The 20,591-nt window shown below is 39.7% G+C and overlaps 1 protein-coding gene and 2 long non-coding RNA genes across 4 annotated transcripts; 1 reads left to right on the forward strand and 2 right to left on the reverse strand.

Annotated features, from left to right (window-relative positions):
- Positions 1 to 507: 507 nt before the first annotated feature.
- On the reverse strand, positions 508 to 1,790 carry LOC149846454 (uncharacterized). Its single transcript, XR_016430527.1, has 2 exons — positions 1,554 to 1,790; positions 508 to 699 (listed from the first exon to the last, which is right to left on the reverse strand). It is a non-coding gene; the product is annotated as an uncharacterized LOC149846454 (long non-coding RNA).
- Positions 1,791 to 10,393: 8,603 nt separating this feature from the next.
- LOC149846455 (bidirectional sugar transporter SWEET16-like) lies at positions 10,394 to 15,689 on the forward strand. Of its 2 annotated transcripts, none has more exons than XM_089997999.1 (6): positions 10,394 to 10,484; positions 11,297 to 11,333; positions 11,679 to 11,889; positions 12,461 to 12,625; positions 15,028 to 15,147; positions 15,221 to 15,689. In XM_089997999.1, the coding sequence occupies exons 1-6, from the start codon at positions 10,451 to 10,453 to the stop codon at positions 15,548 to 15,550; spliced, it is 897 nt and encodes a 298-aa protein (XP_089854125.1). In that variant the 5' UTR covers positions 10,394 to 10,450; the 3' UTR covers positions 15,551 to 15,689. The 2 variants fall into 2 exon arrangements, with proteins under 2 accessions (XP_089854125.1, XP_089854126.1); XM_089998000.1 differs by having other exon boundaries at positions 12,491 to 12,625.
- Positions 15,690 to 16,584: 895 nt separating this feature from the next.
- On the reverse strand, positions 16,585 to 19,084 carry LOC149846456 (uncharacterized). The gene is made up of 3 exons (XR_016430528.1): positions 19,009 to 19,084; positions 18,331 to 18,656; positions 16,585 to 17,392 (listed from the first exon to the last, which is right to left on the reverse strand). It is a non-coding gene; the product is annotated as an uncharacterized LOC149846456 (long non-coding RNA).
- Between the last annotated feature and the right edge of the window lie 1,507 nt (positions 19,085 to 20,591).

Raw genomic sequence — 20,591 nt, forward strand, 5'->3', positions numbered from 1 at the left:
ATTGTGGACCAGAGCGGGGGCGGGGGACACGGTCTCCACCCCCTGCCACTACAACAAAGCAGTAGATTAGCGACGACCACATTCCGTCGCTAATCCGTCGCTAATCCGTCGCTAACCATGTTAGCGACGGATTAGCGACAACGCGGCGACAGCATGCTTACGTCGCGAATATTTCGACGCTAACTGGCGACGGAATAATTCCGTCGCCAAGTCCGTCGCTAATTGCGACGGAATAACGAGCGCTATATTCCGTCGCCAATCCGCCGATACTAAACGGCGACCACGTCGTGGCGACGGATTTAATTCCGTCGCTAAGCCGTCGCTAGATTAATATGAATAGCAACGGAATCATCCGTCGCTAATCCGTCGCAAAAACGAAAAAAAATCAAAAAAAATTTATTTAAAAATTAATTACCGAGAACTGTACAATTTATATTTCCTGTACAATTTATATTTCCTGTAAATAAAAAACAAACCACACAAAAAAATTCATATAACAAGTATCTATAATAATTAATCGTTCCACCTTAAAACTAAGAAGTTTAATTATTTACAATTCAACAATTACAATTAGGAAAAATAAAAAAAATAGAACTTCTTCAACACAGTCCTCTAATCATCGCCAAGATTTTGTGCGTCTTCTTGTTCATTGTCTTTATCTGTCCCTTCAGCTCCACTACCCTGATTATCGCTAGCAGCCTACACAAGAAAAGAACAGTCAGTATTGATAAACAAAATATAATGAAATAAATTACACACTATATGTGATTCTATCATGTGCTCATGTGTGATCTAAGGCAATAAAAAAACTCTATATGTGATTCTATCATGCTCATATGTGTGCTAAGGCAGTCAAAAAATTGAATATGTGATTATAGCATGTTCATATGTGTTCTAAGGCATCTAAAAAAACTCTATATGTGATTCTACCATGCTCAGATGTGCTTTAAGGCAGGCAAAAAACTATATATGTGATTCGATCATGCTCGTATGTGTGCTAAGGCAGTAAAAAAATTGAATATGTGAATACAACATGCTCATATGTGCTCTAAGGCAGGCAAAACCAAAATTTTTATATGTGATTCTATCATAAATGATATATAACATGTTCATATGTGTTCTAAGGCAGTTAAAAAACTCTATATGTTATTATAGCATGTTCATATGTGTGCTAAGGCAGTCAAAAAATAGAATATGTGATTATAATATGCTCATATGTGTTCTTAGGCAGTAAAAAAACTGAATATGTGATTATAGCATGCTTATGTGTTCTAATGCAATCAAAAAAACTTTATATGTGATTCTATCATGCTCATATGTGCTCTAAGACAGACAAAAAGTTAAATATATATATATATATATATATATATATATATATATATATATATGTGATTCTATCATGCTCATATGTGCGCTAAGGCAGTAAAAAAATTGAATATGTGATTATAGCATGTTTATATGTGTTCTAAGGCATCTAGAAAAACTCTATATGTGATTCTACCATGCTCAGATGTGCTTTAAGACAGTCAAAAAAACTATATATGTGATTATACCTGAGAGGGACCTGGAATCGAAGATCCCCTATCCTGAACAGCGGCCTTGATCTCATTTCGGAGAAAGGGGGCGACGGTGTATTAGAAGTAGTTATTCAGTGATTCATTAATGATCTCGCGTACATCATCACCGGAAAGAATAATCGGCTGCTTGGAGCTTATGTCGGCGCAAGAAGTTGGTGAGCCGTAACTGGAAGAACCAATAACTGGTGAAGTGTTCATATTACTCCCAAACCCGAACACGCGACCTTTTTTGGGTTCACCTGCTGCAGTCACCCATGCTGTAGGATCAAATGATGGATGCTGAGTAGCGTCTTCGCCATATCGCTCTACCATTTGTTGCTCATATGCCTCCTACAAAATAATGTTTAAAGTATTCATTAATAATTAATGATAACATTATGATGACTTGCATATATATTGCAATGATTATTAATAGAATTAATACATACCGTTGTCGTTCTCGCCTTCTCTGATACGAAGACTCCCGTGGTCTTCCGTTTATGTGTTTCTATAAACACATCCTTATATGGTACACTGCCTCCTTTTTCTGCTTCCTGCGAAGTTAAATGACAAAAGATTTAGTACACAATTTTGCAACAATACTTATAAAATTAATATTATATATTGATGAGTTACCATTTTCTTTAGGTGGCTCCCAAATGTCTTAGATCCACCTGTGTGTAGATGGGCTTCGGGCATCTTCGATCGATTTTGTGAAGCCTTCGCAGAGCGATTTTTAAATGCATCTCCCGCCCACATATCGCACATTTCATCCCAGTAATCTCTCCTGATAGTAATAGGACCATGGCCCTTCCACAGTAATGGATCATCTACTACGCCAGATGCTTTTTTTGCTGCAATCTTCATAGTGTGCAGCATGTCTGCAAATCGATTGGCAGTCACCTTCTGCCACACCTTCCTTGCATCATTTTCTTCCACCGTAGTTGCAAAGCGATTCGAAGCCTACAAATATTTTCAGAAAGTTAGTAGACATTGCTTAAATAAATTAAATATGAAACACATTAACTATGAGGAACAACTGTATACCATGAATGAGGACCACAATCTGTCTAATACCTCCTTTGGGTACTCTTTCCATTGAGCAACTGGTCCTGGTAGATGTTGAAGAAGTGAATTCCTAATCTCCCGTACTACTTCTTGTGGCTCAAACCTCGTGCTGCACATGAATTGTTACACAGTAAATATCAATATAAAATATTTAAAAGATATGCAATAATTGAAAACAAAATACTTACGATCGATTATCGATATACACTATTCGAATGAGTCTTCTTGTGCCAGCCTGAGAAGACCCTGTTTCCTGTGTTGGCTGTTGACTTGTGCGATCAACTGGTGTAGGTGGGTCGTGTACAGGCGCAACATCATCTGTAAAAAAATACACACCAAGTTCTCAGAATGTGCATTTGAACTAATCAAGCATCTAATTAGTTATATGATATACCTATCACAGGAGCCCATGAAGATGAAGGTTGAGCCTGGCTACTACTGGATGAGCGACCACTATAACCTCCACGAACCATATTCTAACAAATAACATATGTCATACAATACATTCAAATAATTCACATCAAGTATTACAATGCATTCAAGTCATTCACATCAAGCATTGCAATGCATTCAAATAATTCAAATCATTGACATCAAGTATTGCACTAATTCAAATCATTCGTTAATTGCATAAATTATAATACATTCAGATAATTGAAATCATTCACATCAACTATTACAATGCATTCGAATCATTCGTATCAAGTATTACAATACATTGAAATAAAATTTTTAATCATTCACACCAAGTATTGCAATACAACTCACATCAAGTATTACAATGCATTTAAATAGAGGTTTGTAGTATAAGATTTTGCTCACTAGCTTGAGAATTCTTCCTCGTCACTAGTTTGACTTTCTTCTTCTTCTTCTTCTTCTTCTTCTTCTTCATTGTTTGCCCATCCACTTGGTACATCATTTGGATCACATTCCTCTATGAATGTTTCATCAGCCAATGGAGATATGACATGCATATCATGCGCAACATCGTGACCATAAGCGAAGTCACAGACATCATCTGATTGATAGTAATCACTGTCTTCAGCTAACTCATCTTCTTGTAACTGATCATACTCGGGGTATAGTTTGGATTTCACCTTGCAAACTGCCCACCATTCATTTCTATCTGACTTTTTTATACTCGGATATGAAGTATAATAAACTTGTTGAGCTTGCGAGGCTAATATGAATGGTTCATATGTTCCAAACCTGGATTTATGATTCACCTCCACAATGCCTGAAGCTTTGTCGAGTCTTGTTGCAGTTGGATCAAACCAATGACACTTGAATACTGTAACCCTGTTATTCATGCCTAAGTAAGTCAACTCCATTATTTCCTCTATAACACCGTAGTAATCATGTTCATTTTCACCGTAGCTGCTACCCTTGACACACACGCCACTATTTATCGTTGATTTGTTTATACCGTAGTCTTTTGTATGGAATCGATAACCATTTACAATATACCCGTTGTAGCATTGCACAACTTTGGTCGGACCATTTTCTAAATCACATATTCCTTGATCTTTAACATCACCATGGCGAACCTACGCACAGACATAAACAATTATTGTGATCACGATCAATTAAGTAACTTAGTGTTGTTTATAAGTACAAAATTTATGTTAGCTTCTTTACCAACTGTTTCAACCACTCCACAAACTTAGTTTCACGTTCTTTTTGTACTTCTGCATTAGTGAGATGTGAAACTTTGCTTTGCAACTCCAGATCAAATCGTCTGCAAACCACAAATACTTATATTACCGAGCCATGTATCCACATATAGAACATAAAAGGATTTATAATTGAGTTGCATATACATATACTTACTCGATGTATGGGTCGATCGCTGAACAATTAAAAAGAATATAGATGTGTGCTGCATCTTGCTCTCGATCTGTCAATAGCCTTGATTGGCAACTACCAAATGCATGCCCAAGTCGTTGAAATATCGACAACTTGTCAGCTACAGTTATTTGTTCTCCATCATCGTTACGGGGCGGGCATGTGTAACGTGTTGAAATATGAGGTTCGAAGTACATAGATGAGAAATTTGAAATCTCTTCTAAAGTGTACGCCTCACAAATAGAGCCTTCTACTCTTGCTTTATTACGAACCTTTTTTTTTAGGTCGAACATGCATCTGACAAGAATATACATTTCAAATTTTAAATATCTGTCATTAAAGAGACAAATATAAAAAGACATATACCTTTCAAATGGGTATATCCATCGATATTGCACAGGGCCACCAACCCTTAGTTCATATGGCAAATGTATGATCAAATGTTCCATAACATCGAAAAATGCTGGCGTAAATATCTTTTCTAACAGACAAACAGTGGTGATGACAGAGTCCTCGAGATTCTTTACATCTGATACAATGACCTCCGATGCGCACAATGTTCTGAAAAATCCGCTCAACTCAGACAATACCCCCCATATAGGTTTGTCTAACATATCATGGAATGCTAGGGGTATCAATCGTTGCATAAAGATATGACAATCATGGCTCTTCAACCCATATAACTGTCCATCGTCAATCTTCACAGCCCGAGCAATGTTAGAGACATATCCATCTGGAAATCTCAGTTGTCTCAACCATTGACATACATGTTTTATTTGATCAGGTCCGAGCACGTACTTCGCCTTTGGTTTCAGTACTTTGCCATTATACTCTTTGAGTTCCAATTCTGGTCTTTTACATATTAATTTTAAATCCATACGGGCCTTCGGATTATCCTTCGTTTTTCCTTTAATATTCATTACTGTATTGAACACATTATCAAACACATTTTTCTCTACATGCATCACATCCAAATTATGTCGTATCAATAGGGTCGGCCAATACGGTAGTTCCCAAAAAATAGATTTTTTCGTCCAATTGTGTTCCTTCCCAAATCCACGGAAGGGTGTAGGACTGCGGGCATCTGTTAATACATCTGGAAAGTATCGCAATCTTCTTAAAATCTCTATGCCAGACAATCTTGAGGATGGACCTTCCATTTCAGTTGTGCCTGCTGTAAATGCATTCTTTTGACGTCGGAACGGATGATCGCTGGGTAGAAATCGACGATGGCAATCAAACCAGCAAGGCTTCCTTCCATGCCTCAATCTAAAAGCTTTGGAATCCTCCATGCAGTACGGACAAGCCAACCTCCCATGTGTGCTCCAACCAGATAACATACCATATGCAGGGAAGTCACTGATTGTCCATAGAACAGCGGCCTTCATGTTGAAATTTTGTTTTTTGTGGGCATCATACGTGGTAACACCGTCATCCCACAGTACTTTTAATTCATCAATCAATGGCCTTAGATATACATCAAGATTTTGGCCAGGTGAGGTCGGACCAGAGATCAACAGAGACAAGAAAAGATTTGGACGTTTCATACACAAGCTTGGTGGAAGGTTGTATGGAGTTACAAATACTGGCCAGCATGAGTATGGAGTTGATCTACCCCCAAATGGATTAAATCCATCTGTACATAGACCGAGTCTAACATTTCGCACTTCCATTGCGAAGTTCTGATGAGTACGATCAAAGTGCTTCCAAGCTTCAGCGTCAACAGGATGCGTGATCTTGTTTTCATCGTGTCGAACTTTATTTGCATGCCATCTCATGTGTTTAGCTGTCTTTGAAGACATATACAATCGCTGCAATCTAGGAGTGATAGGAAAGTAGCAGAGCGACTTGTATGAAACTTCCTTTGATCTCGTGCTACCATTGCCTCTTGTCTTTGGCTTGAACCGAGGATGCCCACATGACGGGCATGATATGTCGTTTTCCTGCTCCTTGAAATACAACATGCAGTGATTTGGATAAGCATCAATCTTTTTGTAACCCATACCTAGAGCGTTGACCATAACTTTCGCACGATAGAAATTTTTTGGCAATTTCTCATCTTTAGGCAACATACTCTTCACAATCATGCACAAACGGTCAAAACATGATTGACTCAAATTATACTCGGACTTCAAATTCATTAGTTGAAGAACTGCAGACAAGATAGTGTGACTCTCACAACCGTTCCAAAGTGGCTCATCAGCATCTCTAAGTAAATCATAAAATCTACTAGCTGCATCGTTTGGTGATTCTTCATCTACGACAGTTCTTACATCACTAGAACTCATAGCAGAACCCAGTTCTGTTCCTGCAGCATCAAATATCAAATTCGTATATGGATTATCGTGCACCACATTCACCCGTGCATCAAAATCGTTTCTAAATTCTTCTCCATGAAACGTCCAGTTCTGATAATCACTCACAAAACCCTTCCTGTATAGGTGATGTCTAACGCCATGAGGTTCTACAAATCGATTATTCTTACAAATCTTGCAGGGACACCTAATCCGACCTGTGGGATCTACCGTACTGACACTTGCCGTTGCAAATTCAATAAAACTGTCGACACCATCCATATATTCATGCGATAACTCATTGTCCACTATCCTACGGTACATCCATTCACGGTTTGCAGTCATTCTGTCGTATGATGTTACGAATAGTATCCTAACCAGTTAAAAGAGAACCATCAGAATACTATGATGAAGAAAATATCAAATTTATCATGCAATATATGATGTCATACAATCACAAGAATTATGATGCATGCATTGATAACTTAATATTTTCATGTGCAAACTATTCATGACACGATACATTCATTTGAAGCATGCTTTCAGTATACAATTTCACATGGAAGACATAATCAAATTGAAAGTAACTACATGTAAGCATGGATACAATCACATCAAACATTGCAATACATCGAAATAATTCATATCAAACAAATATCAAACATGTACCTGCAGCAAACACACTTCAATATCCCACTAACTACTACCATGCATAGCATGGACTCCGTACTCAAAAAATAAGAACACTTCCATATTCATACATTAAAATCATGCTCAGCATGATCTCCGAACTCCAACAAAGTAGTCCTAGATATCAACAACTAAGTGAGTGTGTGAACAATAAAGTGTTATATTCAATAAATTAAATAACATGTGATGCGCTTGCATCACTTACTCACCACGGGTATTTACCCGATTTGCATTATTTTTGTCACTTACTTACCACGGGTGGCGGGGCACAAGCGAGTTCTGTTGAGAAATCTGCAAAAAAAAATGATGTTTTAAAATGAAGTCACCATGAAATTATTCGACCATATTAAATCATAAAACCTTAAAATACAAGAAAATAAATTATAAATAAACCAAAACATCATAAACTATAAGAAAAATAAACCATAAAATTAAATAAAAAAGCCACAATTTAAACCTTAATCAAACAAGGAAAAAACCTGCCCAAATCAAATACAAAAAAATCCTTAATCAAATTAACTAAAAAGTATTAATTAAAAAAATGTGATTTAAATCCCTAATTATAGAAAATAAAAATAAAAACTCTAAATAAATAAAAAAAACCTAATCAAATTAACTATAAAAGCCTTAATTAAAAAATTTTGATTTAAAGTCCTAACCAAATTAACTAAAAATCCTTAATTAAAAAAATTATGATTCAAATCCCTAATCATAGAAAATAAAAATAAAAGCTCTAATCAAATCCAAGAAAACCCTAATCAAATTAACTATAAAATGCCCTAATTTTTAAATTTTGATTCAAAGCCCTAATAAAACAAAATCAAATAAAAAACCCTAATTAAATTAACTACAAATAGCCTTAATTTAAGAAATTTGATTCAATTGCTTAATAAATGAAAATCAAAATAAAAAATCCTAATCAATGAAAATCAAAGAAAACTAAACAATAAAAATAAAATAAAAACCCTAATTTCTGAAAAAAGAAAAAAAAGAGCAAGAAACCAGGGGTCGACCCCCGGCCGGACACGACAGGGGGTCGACCCCCGGCCGGACATCAAAAGGGGTTGACCCCCTGCCGGACAAGGCAGGGGGTTGACCCCTGGCCGGACACGGCAGGGGGTCGACCCCGGCCGGACAAGGCAGGGGGTTGACCCCCTGCCGGACATCAAAAGGGGTTGACCCCCTGCCGGACACGGCGGGGGGTCGACCCCCGGCCGGACATGGCGGGGGGTCGACCCCCGGCCGGACACGGCAGGGGGTCGACCCCCTACCAGGGTTGACCCCCGGCCGGACACGGCAGGGGGTCGACCCCCGGCCGGACACGGCAGGGGGTCGACCCCCGGCCGGACACGGCAGAGGGTCGACCACCTACCGGGGTCGACCGCCTGGCAGAGTCGACCCCCTGCCGGAAAACGCAGGGGGTCGACCTCCAATCCATTTAAGGTGAAATACGTACCTGCGGTTGCTCCGGGCAGCGACGGCGGCAGCGGAAGGTTGACGGAGATCGACTTCCGGCGAACGGTGGGGGCCGGCAGAGAGGTCGACGGGATGTATAGGGCGGCCGAAGGAAGAGGGCGGCAGGAGGGAGAGGGCGGCGGGCGGGAGCAGCGAAAGGAGAAAGGAAAAAGAGGGCTGGGATTAGGGGTAATACGACATTTAGCGACGGCTTAGCGACGGATTAATTCCGTCGCTAAGCCATCGTAATTCAAAAAACAAAAAAGGCGACAGAAAATATTTCGTCGCCTAGGCCGTCGCTATGTTGCGACAGAATTTTAGCCGTCGCAATTCCGTCGCTAACTGTCGTATTTATTGCGACAAAATATTCTCTCGCACAATCCGTCGCTAAGTAGCGACGGATTTTGCGAGGGAATATAATCTGTCGCTAGTTTCGTAAAATTCTACAAATATAGCGATGGATTCATTTCTCTCGTTAATCTGTCGCTAAGTAGCGACGATATAACTCCGTCGCTAAATTTCGTCGCTAATCAACTATTTTTTTGTAGTGTGCCCCATCTCAAAATTCTGCCCTTCATCCCTGCACGGGTTTTGATTTTAACTTTCATCCCCGCCTCTATCCCCATTTCATGTCCTCCATCTCTGGTCCAAACGGGGTGAAACAAGGCTCTCGTTTCCCCTCAGTCCACTGCCATCCCTAAAAAGTATTTTAGCATTTTGCTAATGGAGATTGGGGACGGGTCAAGATGGGACGGGGCGGGGCAAGGCGGGACAGTGGAACGTGTAGGTCCATCCACACCTCCATTCCTGCACGAGTTTTGATTTTAACCTCCAACCCCGTTTCATGTCCTCCATCCTTGGTCCAAACGAGGCGAGCCAAGGTGGGGCCTGTTTCCCCCTCGTTCATTGCTATCCCTAGTTATATTTGATCAAAACATTTTTTTTTTATTTCTACTCGGAAAAATCACCCTAGGTACAAAGACCTAGCCGCGCTGGCTCAACCTGCCATACTATGTCAGAGTAAAACTTTGAGGGCTTACCCCTCGACCCCAGGGAATCGCCAAGTTTCAGCTTAAGCACCGGGTGTCGCCCATGAGATTTGAACCTAACAACTTGCACCAATTAGATCCCAAGTAGGGTATGAGGATAGGGACGACATAAGAGATGAGTGGAATCTGATTGCACCAGACCCAATCCCACTACCAACAAATTACAGCCCTACAATCTATTGAAGCAGCTGGTCACAAGGTGGGTACTTTCTCATTGCCAAAAGGTGTCCCCAAGCAATCCACTGGAACAAAGGAAAAAGGTGAGTAAGCAAGCACAAAAGTTCACCATGAAAGACTACAAAAACACGTGATAGCACTCAGTTGAGCTCCAAAAATAGGAGCGAATGACCAATGCTTTATGTGTGACCTTACACATGGCTGCCTGGCCTCCAAGGTCCGTTTCACCGTCCTAAAAACAAAAAGCCAAAATGGTCCACCCTCTCATAGATATATCCTTATGCTTCACCACACATAATACTCTCTCTCAGCCTTCATGGAGCACTTGAGCTTCATTATTGGGGTTATTGGTAAGCTCATTGGTGTTTATATATATATATATATATATATCTGTGTGTGTGTGTGTGTGTGTGTGTTGAGCTTCATTAATTATTGGGGTTATCGGTAAGCTTATTGGTGATATATATATTCAGATCGCCGTGATGTCATAACGAGAAGAAAGTGCCATTTTTTCAATTTCTTTTGCAGATCTGGCACTATAGGTGTGATCTACAATGTTTTTTTTGGTAGGAAATGGGTTTTGGATTGTGTGATTACGGCGTGTAAGTGTGTGTTGCCATGGCTGAAAAAAATGAACTGCCCATAATGTTCATAATTTTCACAGCTCGAAAACTCATGTTGTTCTGTGGGAAAAACACAATCCAAGATGCACTTTCCAGCAATTAGGTCATGTTGAATGCATCCATGATGTTGGATTGAGTCGACATGACTTGCACCTATGATTTCTAGCTCAATTGAATGTCAGATAGTCTACTTTTACACACACACATATATATATATTGAGAGAGAGAGAGAGAGAGAGAGAGAGACTCGTAAGGCAGGGTGGTCTAGGAGCTCCACCTGGAGTTTTCCCTTGCTTCGACGATGGTTTCTGGTCACACACACACACACACACACACATATATATATATATATATATATATATATATATATATATATATATATATATATATATATATATATATATATATATATATATATATATATATATATATATATAGAGAGAGAGAGAGAGAGAGAGAGAGAGAGAGAGAGAGAGAGAGGTTTTTTGAAGCAACATAAATATATGTTCATAATTTTATTTTTCTTCACTTTGTTGCAGGAAATGTGATTTCCATACTAGTGTTCGCTTCACCATTGTGAGTTCATACACGTTACTTCATTGCTTTGGTTGTGAAAACTAAAAAAAAAGTTCATTTTGGTTTTGGAATGAATGCTAAAATTATTTTCTCTCAGTAGTAGAGTCTGCTTTATGATTATATATATGCTGCATTTGTGTGTTTTTTTTTTAATATTTTCATGGAGAAACCACACCTAGTATTAGAGACCTAGTCGCACTGGCTTTGCCTGCCCTACTTACAGGGAGTCACCACACTTTGGCTTGCCCAAGAGATAGCACCCATGGGATTTGAACCTAGACCACCTGCCTAGCGGCCTAAGTCTCATCTCTCAAGCTGCATTTGTTTTATCCATTATGTATTCAGAGGCACGTTCAAGAGGGTTGTGAAGAAAGGGTCGGTGGAGAATTTCAAGGCAATTCCTTATGTGTGCACCCTGCTCAGCACTTCCCTATGGACGTACTACGGTCTTCTTAAGCCGGGAGGACTTCTAGTGGTCACCGTTAACGGTGCCGGTGTGGCATTGGAGGTCATTTACGTTACTTTGTTCCTCATCTACTCGCCTAAAGATGCAAGGGTACTCTCTCTCTCTCATATGACAAAGTACCCTAGTGATAATGATCAGAGATTTAGTAAGATTTCACTAAAGATGTATTTCTGTCTATTAAAATATTAGAAAAATAAAAAATGATATCTTTTTTTGCCAAAAGAATTTATGAATTTTAAACCAACATGGCTTCGCTTGTCTGGGTCTGCCAAAACCCAGCTTTCTCTGTAGAATTTTTTTTTTTGAATTTAAGCCTTCTACTTGCATTGCAAAATCAGATGGAATTTGCATCCACATCTTAGTGACAGAGATTTTACATGCATAGGATCCTTTCCTTTCACCTAAATTCATTTTTCTTTTTCGATAAACGACTTTTTTTTTTATTTGCGATAAATTGATGACGTTCTTTTTTATAACCAAAAGAAACTGCAACTGGCATGAAGACCTGGTTGTGCTGGACCCCTGCACTCGAGGCCTATGCTCGGGCATAGGCTTGCCCAACCTTGACTGCCCGTCTAGCAGTCAAGCCCCCCACCCCACTACGCCAATCCCACCCCACAGGGGTCAAAATTGATGAGGTTTTGTTTTTTTGGATTTGCAGATAAAACTAGTCAAGTTGGTTTTGTTTCAGAATGTGGGGCTGTTTGGAGCGATAGTGGCGGTTACGCTTCTCGCCGTCCACGGGCAGCAACTGCGTCTGTCAGTTATTGGCATCATGTGTGCCGGCATGACGGTTGGCATGTATGCATCACCGCTAGCATCTATGGTAAAGTCATCCGACCCCTACCCTTTCCTTACTGCCTTTTATCCACACCAACCGTTGCCGTATCACATTCATTGCAAACAGTAATTTATAATTCAACCAAAAAGTTTTAAAAGTCCCTGAATGGTGGGCATTCAGTGACCAGCTTAAGCCTTAGGGTAGGGATGCACAACAAGCCTAACCTGAACTGTTCGAACTCAGCTTGGTTCAAAATGATTTTATCCAAGCTCGGCTCTAGGTTGGAGCCAAAAATGTAAGGCATTGTCCGAACTTGGCTAGGTTCCAAGCTCGAGGGTAGCCTGAACAAGATATAGCAAGCAAATTTTTTTGCAAAGTATGGAATTGATCGGCCTCTCTCTTTAACATTAACCAAGTGACCCACCATTAAGCCAAAGCCCATATTTTTTACTACTATTACTGAAAAAATTATATACAAACTAAAAATTCTCAGCCAAAAAGGCACAAAAGATGAGATTCGAACCCAATACGTTCTGAAGAAAGACTAGCGCCTTACGTATTAAAGTAAAAATGCACTTTTGAATTTATTTGCAAATATATATATATATATATATATATATATATATATATATATATATATATTGGGTTTGCAACAAACCGAGTCTTATTGGGCTCGATAGGTTGTTCAAGCTCAGCTCGATGGCTCATCTGAGCTTCATACACCGGTTCAAGCTCAGCTCATTTACAAAGAGAACAAGCCCGAGCCAGCTGGTTCGGTGTGCATCCCTAGCTTAGGGGTGTGAATGGGTAGGGTTTGGTTTAGACCCAGGTGGAACCAGACCTGGCCCCGGTTTTCAGGTTTGGTATCGGGTCCGGACTCAAGTCTAATCGGACACCATAAGAGAAAACATACCTGGACCCGATAAGAATTGCTATTATTTTTATCATTTTTATATTAAAGATTTGTGGGTCTTAATAAAAAATCAAGTCTGGTATAAAATTTCACAAACTATATCCAGATCCATGTATTAAAGGTCTGGACCTGGGTCTTAATCAGGTCTTCTTATTTATCGTGATACCCGAACCCTATAAGGTTTGGTACGGGTCGTTGACACCCCTAGACCTGCTTGATAGCCAACCATCTTGGCATTTATTGAGATGGGTGTGATTTTCATCTCAAGAAATACTGAGATGGATGGCCGTCAGCAGAGGAGCTGCATGCTAAGCAGACAGTGCCGCTGCATAAAAAATGACCTCAAACCAACTTTCAGTTGCTGGGAAAGATTGAAAAAGTCATACAGCTGATGCAGATTCCATGTTTTTATTTTGTTCTTTTTTGGGATATGAGTAAAAATGATTGAATGACTTCACTATATGCTAGAAAATGGGCTGTCTTTACGGGTCCTTAGGGGTGCACAAAAGCCGGGCTTTGGCTAGGCTAAAAAAACTTGGCTTGTTCAGAAAAACTTGGTTTGAGATTGAGCCAAGCTTGAACAGCATATGTACAAACTTGGCTCCGCTCTGGCTCCATAGGCGGAGCTGGGGGGGGGGGGGGGGGGGGGAGGCAGGACTGGGCTGCTGTAGCCCAGTCCTGCCTCCCGAAACAGTTAATTTTTTTTTTTGTAAAAGCCCAGTCCTAGCCCAGCCCTGATTCCATATGAAATAGATTTTTATCCATTTTTTAGCCCAGTCCTAGCCCAGCCCTGACTGCAGCAAATAACTTGATTTGTCCATATGAATTATTTTTTTATTAATAATTGTAGTCATTTTTTATTTTATCTAAAAAAAAAAAATTTTCGGGGCGCTGCCCCCAAAACCCCGACTATCAAACCAGTTTTTTTTCCTACACCCCTGTTTGCCCTTCCCTCACATGAATCCTAGCTACGCCACTGTCTGGCTCAACTAGGGCGGAGTTTGTATTCAAAACACCCACCTCTCACACAAGCGTCAAATACACTACGCACTTGGATGGAACCTTTGTTGGTGTCTTTTATCCAAAAAAAAAATTATATATATCCTAAAACTAGTCACTGTATGACTATTAACCCTGCTCTAATGCTTGATCAAGCTTAGATCGTTTATATTTAATGAGCTTGAGTTTGTGTTCAAACTTGTCTTGTTTATTTACTTGGACGACTCCGAGCCAGGCTTGCCGAGCTCGAGCTAGCTCTAATCTCTACTGGTCATTATAAAAATGCACACCCACGCACAAAACAAACATGAGTAATAATGCACACACATACACACACATGATGAATAAAACTTAGATTATAACTTTCATCCTATTATAATTGCATGCTGAACACATCTACCAGGTTAGATTGAATCAAAACGACCTGCATCATGATTTCAGCTAAGATTGCATGTACAATTGATTGCATTAAATACATAGCCTACACATCTTGCAAGAGTATTAGTTACTCATACATTGCAGCAATGATGATCAGAGAACCGTTGTGGTCACAAAGAGCGTTGAGTACATGCCTTTCTCCCTATCATTCTTCCTTTTCCTCAACGGAGGAATTTGGGCAATATATGCTGTTCTTGTGAGAGACCTTTTCATTGGGGTATGCTCTCTCTCTCTCTCTCTTAAGTTTTTGCATATATATGTTACCCCTTTGCTTAGCAAGAATATTGCAGGTACCCAACTGCATTGGATTCCTATTGGGGACTTTGCAACTCATTCTCTACATGATATACAAAAGAAAATCCAAATCCAAGGCCATGACAAGTGAAGAAATGGAGGATGCTGGCTCCAAGCACCTGGTTGATGTGGAAATGCAGCCAAGCCATGAACAAGATGTTGAGGAAGATAAAAAGCTTTCTAATCTCCACAAAGGTAAAAGCCTACCAAAGTCCCCACATACTGGCAAGAAAGGCCTTCACAAGATTGCCAAATCGATTTCCATGTCAGTTTATGAGCTTCGGTCAGATCTGTTCTTAGACGGGAAGCCAAGGGAGACAGATTGATGAGAGTTCTTACAGAGGCTGGATCATGGTGGACTAGCGACACCATACATAAGAACCTTTAAACAGCTACCTCCTTAGAGGCAATTTATATATTTGTTTTCCTTCTTTTAGTTAAACGTCTCTCATTTTACTTGGTTAAGCTTCTGTTATCATACCAACGGCGCTCCGCGAGGATGATAGGAGCTGTCAGTGAGCGTCTCCCTGTGGTGGGACGTTGCAGGTTCAAAACCCCAGTGGTACGATTGAATAATAACTGGTGGGGGGTCTGCCTAACCCCAGCTTGCCCTTAAAAAACAAACTCAGGGTTGATTAACCATTCAAGTCATTATTGGACTGATCTACTTGAATTTGGCTACGTAATATACACTCTTTCGGTACATGGTGACTTGAGTATTGACTTTCACTTCTTTGATACCATATTCTCAATTGCTTTAAATTATTCGGGCGAGAGAGAGAGAGAGAGAGAGAGAGAGAGAGAGAGAGAGAGAGAGAGAGAGAGAGAGAGAGAGAGAGAGAGAGAGAGAGAGAGTTTTCAAGTTCTCAACCATCTGGTTGCATCTCATGTGATTTGGAATCACGTGATTTCGAATCACACATTCCACCTCGGGATTTGGAAACACATGAGATTCACTCCAAATGTAATTTCAAATCACACTGGTTTCTCATTTTCATTTACTGATGTTTGGTTAGTTGTGCAAATGAGATTATGAATCACATGAGAGTTTACCAAACATGCTAATTGCAACTTCCACCATTCTCATCCACACTATACTGGCATATAATCACCCCATCCGGTCCAACAGACAATTAATACCATATAATTCAGGAGTAATAACTTACAGGACAGGATACAAAAGTTTGGTTTGCCACATAACTGAATGGTCAGCAAGACAAATAGCTCATTTGTAATGCTTTCATAGAGTGTCAAAGCAAAACTAATTTGGCCAAAGACAAGGACAGCCAGTTAGGAAACAAGAAATAATAATGATAATTATAGTAGATCCCTCAGTGATATTTTACAGCAATCAGGATTCACCAACAACGGAAGGCATCTTCAATTCAATAGAATCAACCAATCATAAACATACACACACACACACAATTGTTAAATAGATTATCATATCAAAATTTCTCTCATTCTAGCAGACTGCTCTCAGCTTCGAATAGACTTTACCTGATGGGGATCTTAAAATAGGACTGCAAGGAGAATCTCACGCAACTTTAATGTCCAAGAAAAACCCTAGAATGTTCTTTATATCTGCTATCCCCATAGTCCCCGTCGGGATATCAATCCATCATGGAAGCCCAATCATAAACACTCACACAACTAGTTAAATAGATGACAACACTCACACAACTTGTTAAATAGATGACCATATCAAAATTTCTCTGCCTTGGATGCAGAAACTGACACAGCATCAAAATTTCTCGGTCATTCTGGCAAGAGACAGATCTCAACTTCGAGTAAACTTTACCTGCTGGGGATCCTAAAATAAGACTGCACAAAGAATCTCTCGCAACTTTAATGTTCAAGAAAGACCCTAGAATGTGTATCTTTGTATCTGCTATCACTATACGGGTCCTCGTCGAATTCTCAATAGAAAACTTTGTTTTACCACCCTTACCAGCCAGCCGTCCGATTGCACGAGAAAGGTGCTCACCTCGCAAAGTCTTGACATCTTTGATCTCAAAGGAATCTACATACAAATCATCGAGCGGCAGGAGGGCAACAGCATCTGGAAAATCAAAACCAAGCATGAATGCATGGACAAAGTCAGAACATTTTTGCAGGTTACTGATGTCAGGCGTGTCTGACCGTGTCTTCAATTCCACCTTCCTCGTCTGAAGATTCACAGAAACACAATCATCCCAAATCAGCAGCTACTCTTACAAACCAGACAGAAAACCCATAATCTATTTCATGGATTAATCAGTATGAAACATGTGGAAAACACCACAGAAAAAACAGGAAAAAGTATTAAGAAATATGTGTGAAGGATGAATTTCACTGCTTCAGCATTGTTATAAAGTAGAAACACCACCAAATGTATGCATATAAAATTCAAGTTTATTGTTGATATAAACATATTGCAGCTAATCTACTGTGCACTGATAATAATTCCACGTGAAATACACTCTTCAAAGAGACTCCTACTCAAAAAAGAAAAATGCTAAAAGAACTCAAATGGTCATCGTTTCTGTCATAGAACCAGGTTTAGGAAAGAAGCAACTTATTTTGATATCCTAACACCAAAGAGATTGCTCGGTTTTATGAACTTCAAGCTCGTCTTTTCCCATTAAAATAACAGAAAAAAAGTAAACTAAAAAATGATTAAGAAGAAGAAGAAAGACCAAATGAAAGAGAAAACATTATTGCTTATCATACGCAATTTACCTTTAATATATCAAAAACTCCTAATCTAGAAACAGGCACCTATCACATTTCCCTCCCTAAGAGAGGAAGAAAAAAAGTGGGAAGAAAATAGCAAAGATGGTAGTCCAAAATTCAGATAAACAAAACCCAGAAAAATTCAGATAAACACATAATCCACTTATTTGCGAACTCCATTGAAAAAAAAACAGCTCTTTCAAGTGCAGGAAGACGGAAGAAAAAGAAGAATCATACAAACACCAGAAATCAACCAAAGAATAACAACCAACAATCCAAAAAGCGATCGAAGAACTATTGGAAAAGGAAAAAAGCAAGCAAATTGATAGAAAAACGCTCACTCGAAACCACAAAAATCGATCAAAACCCCAAACAATCTGAAAAAACAGACATTTAACAGAAGAAACCGCTAGAGAAGGGTATGGCACAAATTGGACGTTGAGATTCATCCGGTGTCGATCTTCATTTGCTCGTAGACGGACGTGTAGATGTCCATCCAGGCCTTCTTCAGAGGGGTGTAACGGTGAGGGGGGACGGAAACCTTGCGGAACTGAACTTGCCCACCGGACATCTCCTGGGCCTTGAGGGGCTCGAACTTCGGCTTCACGGTGAAAAGAATCGCTTCCGTTCCCGGATTCACACATCCGGCGTCGACCGTCATGGCTTCAACAGCCTCCTCCTTCTCCATCTCCCCAAAACCCTAACCCTAACTCTGGCCTGCCCACAAAATTTTCTCATCAATTTGTGTCCATTAGACGTACAAGCAGCATGCTTGCAGAGGCGTTTGTGCAGTTTAAATCAAAATTTCTGACAAATCAAATCGGGTGTTTTACTCTAAGAGGCTAATGTTAGGATCGTGGCAATTGAGCATCAACCTAGTGACAATAAAAACTGAAGATACAAGTTCAGTAACAGAACAAATATGAGGAATAATTCCAGAAAAACAAGACCAACTTGAATAGCAAATTTAATAATTTATAGTTCAGCAAACACTATGTAATCATGAAATAGGAGAAGATGCTAAGTTTACAATTCACACTTCAGAGAGAGAGAGAGAGACGTCACCTACACCGGTGACTGAGAACACAGGCGGGCGATCTCGCCGGAAAACGCCTTCAAGCAGGCGTGGCGTCTGGCCGTCGGAGACTCTAGGGTTTTTCGCCAAAGAAAAGAGGGTCGAAGGGGTTTGGGTCGGTCGAGGCTAGGGGTGGGCAACGGGCCGGGCAGCCCGATGGGGCAAGCCGACCCGGACCGCCATGGGCCGGGTTTGGGCCAGGATTTTAGGGCCGGGTTTGGGCCAGGATTTTAGGCCCGGGTCCGTTAGAAACCGGGCCGAAATCCGGCCCGGTCCATTAGCGGTCTGGGCCCGGGCGATGGGCCTGAGTTATAAAAAGTAAAATTAAATTTTTTTATGAAAACTAGAAATCACATAATAACTTGAGTACATGAGAACTTGTTAATTACTTTTAATTACCTAATTAATTGTATTAATTTTAAGAAAAAGATAATTAATTATACTAAATAACATTGCTTGCACACACTGTTGGTTAAGATTGTTTTGTGTTGTGTAGGAATCATCTTATTTGGGTCCGCTTGGGCCAGCCCATACCCGACCTGCTTGACATTGTCCTGTTGGAGCAATGGGCTAGGCCATGGGCCTCTCATCAAACTCGAGCCCATTAAGAACTGAGCCACAACCTGGTCCGATAGTAAATGGGCCAGGCCTTTGATCCGGTCAACCCGGTCCATTAGCTGGCCGGGCCAGCCTGATGCCCACCCTTAGTCTAGGTTTTTGTTTCTTAGTAGGGTTTGAAGGCGTACACACAAATATCTGCTAAAATCTCTCAATATATTGTGAGATTTTAAAAACAGATAGTCTTGAGAAAAATGTCTCATTTTTTCATTTTTTTTTGTTTACTAGAAGAAACCACCCAATGCACAGAGACCTAATCGTGCCGGGTGTGGTTTCTTCGGGTTATAATTCCAAAAATAAAAATAAAAATAAAACATGATCACATCAGATCTAATCTACAAAAAACATTTATAGAATATAAAAAGAAGGTTACTTCTACTCAATAATGTGATATTTGTGATTATGCTCTTGCATTTGAAATGAAAAATACCATTCGCATAAACGTTTTTTGGTTGGTCTACACCACCTTCAATGTCCTTATATCATTGCACAGCCATGCCAAATTTTCACAAGCATGCTCCAATCGAATCTGATTTGCACGTGTCCTTCTCACAAATATCGCTGATATTTTCAAAATAGTATGAATTTGTTTCTATATTAACAAAAGATTTAATATTTTTCAAATATTACTTAATATGGAAATATTAGATTTACGTTATTATATTAGAATGATAAGAACAATTTGTGCACAAGAACGAATCTACCCCTTTAAGTTATCAAACTACCCTTACATGAGTATCCTGACCTGGTTCGGAGATCCAACCCGTATCTGACTTTTCTTTTTTTGGTTGGGTTGGGGTTGCACCTTGGCCTCGAACAAATTTCAAAAAATAAATTAAAAACCATTGTTTACAATTTTCATTCGGCATGATTCCAAAAAACGAATTAAAAAATAAAACATTGTTTGCAATTTTCAAGGGATATAGGATTTGAATCCGCCACCTCTGAAAGGCAACAGA

Source organism: Nuphar pumila, chromosome 2, assembly GCF_984573655.1.
Source record: "Nuphar pumila chromosome 2, dmNupPumi1.hap1.1, whole genome shotgun sequence".
Classification (NCBI taxonomy): Eukaryota; Viridiplantae; Streptophyta; class Magnoliopsida; order Nymphaeales; family Nymphaeaceae; genus Nuphar; species Nuphar pumila.